This window comes from Sinocyclocheilus grahami, unplaced genomic scaffold (genome assembly GCF_001515645.1).
Source record: "Sinocyclocheilus grahami isolate Dianchi unplaced genomic scaffold, SAMN03320097.WGS_v1.1 scaffold1547.1, whole genome shotgun sequence".
NCBI lineage: Eukaryota > Metazoa > Chordata > Actinopteri > Cypriniformes > Cyprinidae > Sinocyclocheilus > Sinocyclocheilus grahami.
The window spans coordinates 78923-90646 of record NW_015506726.1 but is presented as its reverse complement, the minus strand read 5'-3'; the positions used below and the strand labels follow the sequence as shown (position 1 = coordinate 90646).

The window sequence follows — 11724 nt, the reverse complement described above, 5'->3', positions numbered from 1 at the left end:
TAAGTTTGCATTCATACTCATATATATATATATATATGAGTATGAATGCAAACTTATGAATGCAAACTTATATATAATACATTTTATTTAAGGTGCCTTTCAAATCACTCAAGGTCACAGTACATCATGAACAATAAATAAAACAGAATAAATAACAATAAACAGCAATATCAGTGAACCATAAAAAAAAAGTAAGAAAAAACAAAAACAATTAAAGATTTGAGTGTAGCCAGTAATCATGTAGGATAAGCTATTCTGAATATGTGAGTTTTGAGTTTAGCTTTGAATTGGGATAATGAATCTAAGTTGCGGATGTTAGCTGGGAGAGAATTCCAAAGGCGAGGACCAGCACGGCTAAAGGCTCTATGACCCATGGTGGTTAAATGAGCCGTGGGTGTATGGAGAAGACCCAGTGAGGAAGAACGAAGGGTTCGAGAAGGAGTGTAGGGCTGAATAAGATCTGAGAGGTAAGTTGGAACGAGGTTATGGAGAGCTTTATACGTGAGAAGAAGAATTTTAAATTCAATGCGAAATTTGATGGGAAGCCAATGAAGCTGTTTAAGAGATGGAGTAATGTGTTGTATAGATGGAGTCCGGGTTATGATACGAGCAGCTGAATTCTGAATCAACTGGAGTTTATGGAGAAGCTTGTGTGATAAACCAAATAAAAGAGAATTACAGTAGTCGATGCGAGAGGTGACAAGTGAGTGAACTAGAATGGCAGTACTGTGTGGAGTGAGATGAACGAAGGCGAGCAATATTACGGAGATGAAAGTAACAAGACCGGGTTATACTATTAATGTGAGCTTCAAATTAAAGAGTGCTGTCAAAGATGACCCCCAAGTTCTTAACCTGGCGAGAAGGAGAAACGGAGGAACCATCAATGGATAAAGAAATACTACAGGACCTAGAGAGAACAGAGTTAGTGGCTACAAGGAGTACTTCAGTCTTATTGCCATTAAGTTTAAGAAAATTGGCGGAGAACCAGGTTTTTATTTCATGAAGACAGTTAATAAGGCAGATAGGTGGAAGAATGGAATCAGGCTTAGTAGATACATAAAGTTGTGTATCATCAGCATAACAGTGAAATTTAATACCAAATTTAGAAAAGCTATTATCAAGTGGGAGAAGATAGATTAGGAACAACAGAGGACCTAGGACAGAACCTTGGGGGACGCCGCAGCTAACAGAAAAGGGATGGCAATTAAAACTTTTTAATTGTTCGAACTGTGTACGATTGGAAAGGTATGAAGTAAACCAAGCGAAAGGAATATCAGATACCAATAGCAGATACACGGTTTAACAAAATATTGTGTGAAATGGTATCAGCTAAGAGAAGTATAAACAATAGGAGTTATAAGAGGAGAAAGAGAAGGAAGACAGGCTTTTACCAGGCGAGTTGGTATGGGATCAAATAAGCATGTAGAAGAATTTGATTTATGAATAAGATTAGACATTTCTAATTCAGATGGCAGGGTAAAAGAAGAGAAAATAATAAGAGGGGAATCGGTTGAAACACTGTAAACTGAATTAGAGTGTGGGTTAGCCGGAGAGGCCAACTGTTGGTGGATAGCAGTTATTTTGTTACTGAAAAAAGACATAAATTCATCACATTGAGCAGTGCAGTACAGGTGTGCAGGAAGGCTGTTAGGAGGTTTCAGTATCCGATTTACAGTGGAGAACAAAGCTTTAGTATTACAATCTCCAGACTCAATTAAATGTGAATAAAACTCATGTTTGGCAGCAGAGAGAACATCCTTATAAAGATGAACATGTTCGTTATAAAGCTCTCTATGTACCACAAGTCCAGTTCGTTTATAAAGGCGTTCCAAACGCCGCCCTCTAGACTTTAGCTGGCGGAGTTCAGGAGTAAACCAAGGCGCAGAGTTAGTGAAAGATACAGTCCGAGTTTTAAGAGGTGCAAAATTGTCCAGGAGCTGTCGTAATTCAGAATTATAGAAGGAGACCAGCTCATCAGAGGAAGAGAGATGGTCACTGTGTGGGAGGTCGGTGATTGCAACAGTAAAAGCTGAGGGGTTGATCTTTTTTATATTCCGGAATGTCATATAACGTTGTTGCCTGGATCTAGAGAGTGTAACATTAACATTGAAAGAAAGCAATTTATGATCGGATATGGGTATTGCAGTTGCTGTACAGTCCAGAGGTGTAACACCTGAACAGCAAACAAGGTCCAGAGTGTGGCCTTTAGAATGGGTTGGAAAGTCCACATATTGCTGGAGACCAAAACTGTCCAGGCAAGAAATGAAATCCCTAGTGAGCGAGTTACTAGCAATGTCCACATGAATATTAAAATCACCCAGTAGAATAATATTAGGTGATAAGGTACACAGTGAGGTTAAAAATGCACAAAATTCCTCTAAAAATATTGTATATTTATATTAAGTTTAATGTTATTAATTTATTTAAATTAGTACTTAAAGTTAAACTACAAGTTGAGAACTTTTGCTTTGGCAACTAGCTGAAATAAAATATGTTTACAGTTTTTAAAAATATCTTATTTTATTTCAGTTAAAAATATACGTAAAGTATGAATGCAAACTTAAAAAGGTTAAAAAAAACAAATCTATTAAAAATGAATATATTATTATAACATTTCAGTGAAGAAATGCAAAACTGCGTATTTAAGGATAAACTTTATGCTTTTTATGTTTTTTAGTTTTTTTTGTTATGTTTTAGATAATTGTATTTAAAAATAATAATAATATGTGAAATTGAATGCATTATACAGTCATAAACATTTCTAACAGTAATGTGCTGCATTATTGTCAGTTTGACAGTTTCATCTTATTTTTAAGCCAATTTACTGTAATCAAACATATTATTGGTTTTATTAATATTTTGAATATTTTACATTTCATTTTTATATTTACCTTTTTCATTTTAGTAATATTGCTGTATGTTTTGGTTATTTTATCAGTTTTTGTTTATATATATATATATAATTTTTGTTATTAATTTAGTTATTTTAGTACCTAAAGTTAAACTTAACGAAAATTAGAACTTTTGCTTTGGCAACTAACGGAAATAAGATAAGTTTACATTTTTTTTATATATTTGAATTTTATTTCAATTAAACACATATACATTGGTTAAGTAATGAATGCAAACTTAAAAAGGCTAAAAAAACAACAAATATATGAATGAATATATTATCATAACATTTCAGTGAAGAAATGCAAAACTGCGTATTTTTTATATTTTTTATGTTATGTTATGTTTTAGATAATAACCCTGCTTTTGGAAGTTCAGTCTCACACAGCAAGCCAAGAAGGAGATGTTGTTGGTGTATGATATCAGATGATTTTGTATTCCCAGTGTCATGAATGAGTGCACATTGTTTACAGTGGATCTGTATTACAGAACAGAGCTGACGCCGAGCTGAAGAGAGCTTGTGGAGTCACTCCTCATCCACATCTCAAGGTTTGTCCGAGTCGTATGAACATTCGTGGAAACCTCTGCTTCGTCTCTTAATTTTTAACATGATTAAGCCCTGCTTTTAGGATGATGAGGGGTCTGGTGACCTGAAGGGAGCGTTTGGTTACGATCCTCACGAGTTCAAGGTAGAGCAGACGTCTACACGAGCGCATGAGTTCGAGATCTCTGTCTGTTCACTAATGTCCTGTAATATTTCTGTCTCCAGGGAGACACATTACTGAAATCTGAAGCCGGACGGAGTTACTCACCGAGCCATGTTCAGGTTCAGACTGTTCATTCTCAGAGAGTCTGATATTCTGCTCACTTCTGGCGAGATTACTGCTTACGTGACTCATTTATTTTTTTATTTTTTTCAGAGTTCATATTCCAATAGCTTTATGAATCCTCCAGCATGGGATTCAAAGGTAAGAAGCAGCACTGATTATTAAACATTCTGCCAAAAAAAACGAGCTTCAGAAACCCAAAGCAAGCAAGACTGTTGCTCATGCATGTTCATTCTCAGAGAGTCTGATATTCTGCTCACTTCTGGCGAGATTACTGCTTACGTGACTCATTTATTTTTTTATTTTTTTCAGAGTTCATATTCCAATAGCTTTATGAATCCTCCAGCATGGGATTCAAAGGTAAGAAGCAGCACTGATTATTAAACATTCTGCCAACAAAAACGAGCTTCAGAAACCCAAAAGATAAAGTCAAAAGATTGCTCATGCGAAGGGTTTTGATATATTCAGGCAGATCTGGAGACAGACGTCCTTAAAGCCTCGGATCTCTTCACAGCGTCAGACGCCAGTGAGAGACATCAGGTGAGGAACCAGAACGCTCTTATGATCGCCGAGACATTTTCATTGCATGTTAACTTGTTTTTCTCCACTGTTTGTACAGAAGAAATCAAAAAAGTTTAAAGTCCCTCGCCTGCATCGCAGACAGTCAAAGGTAAAAACCGTAAAACTTAGAGCTTGGAGTTTTTATTCATATTTTGAATATCTTCCATTTTAATTGTAAAGTTTTAGTAATTGTGTTGTGTGTTTTTGTCATTTTATTAGTAAATGTATTTTGTTATTATTAACTTATTAGTTTTTTAATATAATATTTAAAAAAAAAAATTATATCTTCAATTTTTATTTAAATTTTAGTTTAAGTTTTAGTGATTTTGTTGTGTTATTTAGTAATTTTGTTGTGTTTTATGTTGTTTTTAATTTAATATTAATATAAATGTATATTAAAATGTATAATAATATTTTATAATACTATAAAGCTTGTTCGTTTTATATTTCAGTTTGAGTTTTGCTACTTCAAGCTAAACTCAAAGAAAATGAGAAATTTTGTTCACTGAAATATTTGTATGTTTTATTTCAGTTAACATTTAGTTTCTTTCAAGTAATGCATATTGTATTTAGTCCGCATAATTGTGGTTTATTTAAAACGTTCTGAGCATTTATTGAATATTGAATGATCTACAATAGCAATAATTGGTACTTCGCACTTTAAAGAGCAGCTGAGTCAAACGCAGTGTTCACATCAGTGACATGTTCGTGTTTTCTAGAGTTGTGAAGATCCTGAGATCAAGCAGAGCAAAGATCGTGACGCTTCAGAGGTGAACAAACCTCTCACTTTACTTCCTCACGATTCAAATACTTGTCCAATTTTCATGTGGTCTTATTTTTTTATCTTATTTTTTCAATTATTTTATTTCCCTTTTGGTTTTGTTGCTTTAATTTCCAAATATTATATTTAATGTTTACTGTCTGCACTGAAAAGAAATGTGTAGAAACAATTTTCATTGAGTATTTATTTGTTTGTTTGTTTATCTATTTATTTATTTAATCATATTTTTTTTTCAATTATTTTATTTCCCTTTTGGTTTTGTTGCTTTAATTCCCAAATATTCTATTTAATGTTTACTGTCTGCACTGAAAAAAAAAATGTAGAAACAATTTTCACTCAGTATTTATATATTTATTTATTTATTCCCCCAATTTTCTTTTTCTTTAATTTCCAAATTGTGTGTATTATATGTAATGTTTGCAGTCTGCACTGAAAAAAATGGTGTAGAAACAATTGTCATTCAGTATTTATTCGTTTATTTATTTATTGTATTACTTATTTATTTTTACAATTTCTTTCTTTAATTTCCAAATTGTGTGTATTATATTTCATTTTTACTGTCTGCAGAAAATGGTATAGAAACAATTTTCACTCAGAAATTGCTAGTAAATGTCACAAATAATTACAAAGAAATGGAAAGTAGCACGTTGAATTAAATGTGAAATTTTAAAGGACTGAAATAGTATTTCCTTGTAAAATGTAACCCAATAATTTTGGTTTTGTTTACAGCTTTGAAAAATAATGTTTGTAACTGTCTGGCCTCTTGTACTTCTATTATGAGTGTTTTACTCTATGGGATTTATTTGTTTGTCTGAGTGAAAATGTCAAAATTATTTTTTTTCATTTAAGTTTTGTGTCTTTAGTTTTCAAACAGTGTTTTATTTAATGTTTATTCATGCACTTCCATTATTAGTTTGCTACTCTACTAGGTTTTAATTAATTTATGTATTTGTAAATGTGGTAACGTAATGCCACAAATTCAGCTTAATTGGTTTCCAACTGTTCTGCAGATGAAGAGGCCTCCTCTTCTTCAGGTGCCGCCGCTGTCGCATCGAGACTCAAAGGTGAGAGACTGACGTTCTTCTGAACTTTCAGATTTGGATAAAATTGTTGCTGATGTCTGATATCTCTAGAGCTTTGAAGATGGCGAGCTCCCTCAGAAGGGTGCAGATCTGTTCAGAGCAGGAGACGAGGAATATACGCCGGTAACGTCATCCTTTCATCTTCATGCTTCTGATGTGGTTCACACGGACACATTTAACGCTGGTTATCCTCTCACGCAGGACAATAAACCACAGACATCTAGAGAGACTGACACGCATCGCAGAGGGTCAAAGGTAACTGTGTGCTCATCTTAATCGACTCGTTCACTGCGCCTTCATCTCCTATAATCTGTTCACCTGCTTCTCTCAGACTCAAGACATAAAGGAGTTTCCTCAAGACTTTCCAGGAGCCGTGTCTGGAGGCTTCCACCTGTCTGATGCTGCTGAGGTAGATATCATGTTCATTTTTGCACTGATTTATTTATACACCGCCAGTAAAAATTCTGAAATATTTTTACAATGTAAAACAGCTGTTTTCTATTTGAATATCTGTTAAACTGTCAATTATTGATGTGATCAAAGCTGTATTTTTTAGCATCATTACTCGCATGATCTTCAGAAATCAGTATAATATGCTGATCTGCTGCTCGAGAAACATTTCTGATTATTATCAGTGTTGAAAACAGTTGTGCCGCACAATATTTCTGTGGAAACCGTGATGCTTTTTTGTGTTCCAGGATGCACAGATGAACAGAAAGTTCAAAAGAACAGCATTTATTTGAAATAGAAATATGCTGTAACATTATAAATGTCACTTTTGATCAATTGAATGCGTTCTTAATGAATAAAAGTGTTAACTTCTTGAAAATCTGCAAGGCTGAGTGGCTGTCGGCTCAGATGGACATGAGACGACTGAAAGATGCAGAGGAAGAGCAGAAGCAGGAGGAAGAGGAGGATGAAGGGGTCAGTCAGCCCAAACACTAACCGTCCTTCCTTATCATCTTTACTTTATTCCATTCATTATCTCTATAGATTCTGTTCATACCACGGTAAATATATTTGTGTAGCCGTTCACTTTCTCCTGATGTGATTTTGATTCATAAATGTGTGTTTTATTGGCAGGACACTGACAGTCTGATGGAGTGGTGGAATACAGTGGAGTGTGAGTTCATTCATTCATTCATTCATTCATTCATTCATTCATTCATTCATTCATTCATTCATTCAGCACACACACATCAGATCTGAGTCGTTTAACATCCAGTCTTTGTGTTTTCAGTTTGGGATGAAATGCCTGCTAATGAGACGATCAGCACTAAAGAAGAAGAGACCATGTAAGACTTCATTTAATAATCGTCACGCTGCAAAAATGATGTTGTTCTTCACTATTTTTGTCTGGTGTTCCATTTTATCATTGATTTGATTGATTTGATTGGTTGGTTGGTTGATTGATTGATTGATTGGTTGGTTGGTTGATTGATTGATTGATTGGTTGGTTGGTTGATTGATTGATTGATTGGTTGGTTGGTTGATTGATTGATTGATTGGTTGATTGAATGAATAGTGGAAAGTGTCTCTACACTGCAAAAATGATTATAGGTCTTGTTTTCCAGTTCGAATATCTGAAAATCAATGTACATTTAGTACAGCAAATTTGACTTAAGATATTAAGTTTGATTTTCTGAAGAAAGAAACAATTTTCAAAATGTTTTTTTCTTTCTTAAAACAGTGGGGGAAAAAAAAAACTAATGCGGCCAATGCGGTCAAAAAAATTACAAAATATTATGTTTCTGACCCAATTAGGTATTTTTTTCATTTCAAGCTAAAATTCACTTAATTTTGATCTTTTTTTTTTCAGAAAATAGAACATTCTCAAGTAAATGTATCTTGATTTAAGAATGTAAAATGTGCAAAATACATTTACTTGAGAAGCAAAATTACTAAGATTACTAAGAAGTCTTGTTTTCTGAGAAATTAACCAATATTTATCAGAAGATTTGATAATTTTTACATTTTACATTTTATGCTTAACATGTAAAGTGGCAATGAGGTCAGAAAAATTTAATAATTCAAAGGGAAAACAAACCTTTTTTTATTTTCTCATTTATTTATTTTATTTGTATTATTATTTATTTATTTTTACAAATAATTCGATTTTTGATTTTCAAAAACATTGCATGTTTTTTTACATTTTAGATTCTTAAATGAAGATACATTTACTTGAAAAGTAAACAGACTTCTTTTTTATATTAATAATAATAATACCAATGAAGTGAGTTTGAGTTGGTTTGGTCTTGTCTTCATCTCTGCTTTTAAGTATCACGCATTAAGCTGTTCTCTGTGTCTCCTGTCAGATCGTTTAAAGCGGTCGCTGATAAGGTCCACCGCGGCCTCCGCGTGTATCTGAAGCTCTTCATGGAGCGCGCCGAGCTGCTCTACCAGCACGTGCTGATCTTATACGGCATCGCCGACGACCTCAGCAACTTCCACCACCGCGCTAAAATCGCAAACATCACGGGAGGAACGACCACCGCGGTGGGAGGAGCCGCGGCCATCGCGGGGCTGGCGCTGGTTCCCGTCACGTTCGGAGCGTCCATCATCGTCACGGCCATCGGGCTGGGCGTCGCTACAGCGGGCGGCATCACGGCCGCTTCCGCCAGCATCTCAGACACCGTCAACAACATGCACGTGCGTATGTCCAGCTCTGAAGTGCATGCTTGATTATTACAGTTCAAAGGTCAACCATATGAGACCCTGGAGCACAAAACCAGTCATAAGGGTCATTTTTTTAAAATTGAGATTTATGCATCATCTGAAAGCTGAATAAATTAGCTCTCCATTGATGTATGGTTTGTTAGGATAGGACAATATCTGGCCCGAGATGCAACTATTTGAAAATCTGGAATCTGAGGGTGCAAAAAAATCCAAATTTTGAGAAAATCATCTTTAAAGTTGTCCAAATTAAGTTCTTAGCAATGCATATTACTAATCAAACATTAAGTTTTTATATATTTACGGTAGTAAATTTACAAAATACCTTGATGTCCATTTAATTATAGCTACAGTTTCTTAGTAAATAAATGTATTTACATGTACATTATGTATTTTATCCAATAAAAACACTTTATTTGTTCATGCATTACCTGGGAATCGAACCCATGACCACCGTGCTTTACTGCTTGGGCTAAATGCTGAGTAAATGTAAATATTATGTAATGCGAAAGGCAACTTCACAATAAGGATCTATTTGTTAACATTAGTTAACATGAACTAACAATACATCTAGAGCATGTATTACTCTTCATTAATAGCTCATTCTAAGCGAATAGATTCTTAAAATCAAAAAATTTATTTTTTTTATATTTAATAGACCTCACATGAGCTAATAATGAGCAGTTGTATTTTTTTAATTAACTAACGCTAATAAAAATGTATAAATGCTGCAACAAGTTTATTGCTCATTAATAATTAATGCATTAACTAACATTAATTAATGCGATCTTACTGTAAAGTGTTACCATATACATATATCTGAAATGTCGAAGTCTCTCTTGTTTTAATGCAGGACCGTAAGAAGATTGCAATAATCGTGATGGACTACGAGGCCCAGCTGGTGGAAATGCAGCGCTGTTTGCGATTCGTCATCGAAGGTCTTTGTCGATTACGCTCTCATCCGCTGCTGCGACGGAACAACTACTACACCGGTGACTGGGAGGTACGACGGGCCCTGCAGACCATTAGCTTAGTGAGCGACCCGGTAGATCGAGCGGAAGAAATCATTCACCACACGCTGGCCAAGTTAGCCAGTCTGCAGAAAGGAATAGACAAGTACTTCACCAAAGACTCGAAAGAGGTGAAGAAGGGCTGTAAGAAGGAGGTGACGGCTGAGGTGCGGAGCCTGGCCAAACAGCTGCACGAAGGTTTAGCGGAGCTCAACTCCATCAGAGAACAGCTGCTCGACGCGAGCGGAAACATCTAGGAGTCATCGCAGAGTCGCTTTTGGTTTTCGGCCGTCTGCGCTCCCATTGGTTGTCGCTGCTCATTTGCATAAAACGGAATGGTGATTTTCAGCAAGTTCCGACTCTCATTGAGATGAAATGAAGTCCAGCTGCTTTGTTGCTGCAAATCGCTGTCAGTGTGAACTGGCTATTGAATTGAGTTATCTTGATGATTCATGCAATGAGACAAGAAATACATTCAGCACGCCGATGATTACAGGATCCCTCCACATAAATATTTAAGTGTTTTCCCATCATGCTTTGCTATATGTGACCCTGGAGTACAAATCCAGTCATAAGGGACAATTTTTAATTGAGATGTATACATCATCTGAAAGCCGAATAAAGAAGCTTTCCATTGATGTATGGTTTGTTAGGATAGGACAAGATACAACTATTTGAAAATCTGGAATCTGAGGGTGCAAAAAAATCTAAATATTGAGAAAATCATCTTTAAAGTTGTTCAAATGAAGTTCTTAGCAATGCATATTACTAATCAAACATTACTTTTGGTATATTTATGGTAGGAAATGTACAAAATATCTTCATGGAACATGGAACATCTTTACTTAATATCCTAATGATTTTTGGCATAACATTATGACCCATACAACGTATTGTTGGCTATTGCTACAAATATACCCCAGCGGCTTAACACTGCTGCAGGGTCACATATGGTTCCCATCATGATTGGTGTACTTCCTAAGAACAGTCTTATTTTTTTTGTTTCTATCAGACATTTGTAATTTGAATGTGCGCGGCTTCCAGTGTCGATTATGTTTAACTGTACAAACATCTTGTTATGCTGCTTGATATTGCAAACTGGTATTTCTTATTATATTTTAATTGACTATCGTGTTTATAAACGCGCTGGTTTGTAGCGCGGATACTTCTATACTTTGTTACCCAGATAGCACACGTACGTCTGCAAGATCTCTTCATCTGGAAAGCATCTGCTGTGTACAAACATCTGACAGACGTCTCTAAGATCTCATACATTCTAAATCATAAACATCTTAAAGACGTCTTCTAAACGTCTATTTGACATCTGATAGAAAACGTCCTATAGACGTATTGCAGATGAGCAAACACTCTAAAAAAATACGTCTTGCAGATGTAATGCAGACGTCTCTGTCATGTACTTGTGTGCTATGATGGTTTTCTTGTAGTTATTTCCCTGATATTTCGTTTAGAAGATGTCTTTAAGATGTTTATTATGCAGATTGTATGCAAAACTGACATCTTGAAGACGTCTGCCAGATGTTTAGACACAGCAAATGCTTTCCAGATGAAGCCATCTTTAACAGACATCGCAAAATAAGGATATGTAGTCACAAATTATATCACATTGTATTTGTATTGTACAACTGTGTACAATATGCTGTGGTCACAGTTTGTGGTTAAAGTCCAGTTTTTTTGTTTACAATCCGGTTCTGCTTATGGTTGAGAATGAAGCCACAGACAAGAATCACTTTTATGTACAGTAATTGAGATTTTACGCTTTGGATAAACTGCATTTTTATGCAAATCTGTCATATGCACAAATGTTTTGCACAAATTGCACTATTAACAACACTAAAATTGTTACACACTCACTCACTCACTCACTCACTCACACACAC

At 35.1% G+C, this 11724-nt stretch overlaps 2 protein-coding genes and 1 long non-coding RNA gene across 3 annotated transcripts in view; all 3 read left to right on the top strand.

Moving 5' to 3' along the window:
* The window catches only part of LOC107571077 (uncharacterized), a 15277-nt gene extending 11965 nt beyond the window's left edge, over positions 1–3312 (top strand). Inside the window, exon 14 of the mRNA XM_016257356.1 lies at positions 3244–3312. Within this exon, the coding sequence (XP_016112842.1) occupies positions 3244–3312 (69 nt within the window). The remainder of the gene's footprint in view (positions 1–3243) is intronic.
* A 67-nt stretch (positions 3313–3379) lies between these two features.
* On the top strand, positions 3380–3693 carry LOC107571088 (uncharacterized). Its single transcript, XR_001607130.1, has 3 exons — positions 3380–3441; positions 3522–3581; positions 3662–3693. It is a non-coding gene; the product is annotated as an uncharacterized lncRNA (long non-coding RNA).
* Positions 3694–4032: 339 nt separating this feature from the next.
* On the top strand, positions 4033–10083 carry LOC107571086 (uncharacterized). The gene is made up of 13 exons (XM_016257365.1): positions 4033–4079; positions 4188–4259; positions 4339–4389; positions 5000–5050; positions 6072–6125; positions 6195–6266; positions 6345–6398; positions 6475–6552; positions 6981–7067; positions 7227–7266; positions 7384–7438; positions 8459–8792; positions 9670–10083. The coding sequence occupies exons 1-13, from the start codon at positions 4053–4055 to the stop codon at positions 10081–10083; spliced, it is 1389 nt and encodes a 462-aa protein (XP_016112851.1). The 5' UTR covers positions 4033–4052.
* Positions 10084–11724: the final 1641 nt, after the last annotated feature.

What these genes read in the sequence shown, in the direction of transcription:
- LOC107571086 (XM_016257365.1), top strand. Translation starts at nt 4,053, where the DNA reads ATGAATCCTCCAGCATGGGATTCAAAG. An exon ending in TGCATCGCAGACAGTCAAAG is followed by an intron (nt 4,390 to 4,999) that starts GTAAAAACCGTA and finishes CGTGTTTTCTAG; the next exon opens with AGTTGTGAAGATCCTGAGAT. An exon ending in AAGATCGTGACGCTTCAGAG is followed by an intron (nt 5,051 to 6,071) that starts GTGAACAAACCT and finishes ACTGTTCTGCAG; the next exon opens with ATGAAGAGGCCTCCTCTTCT.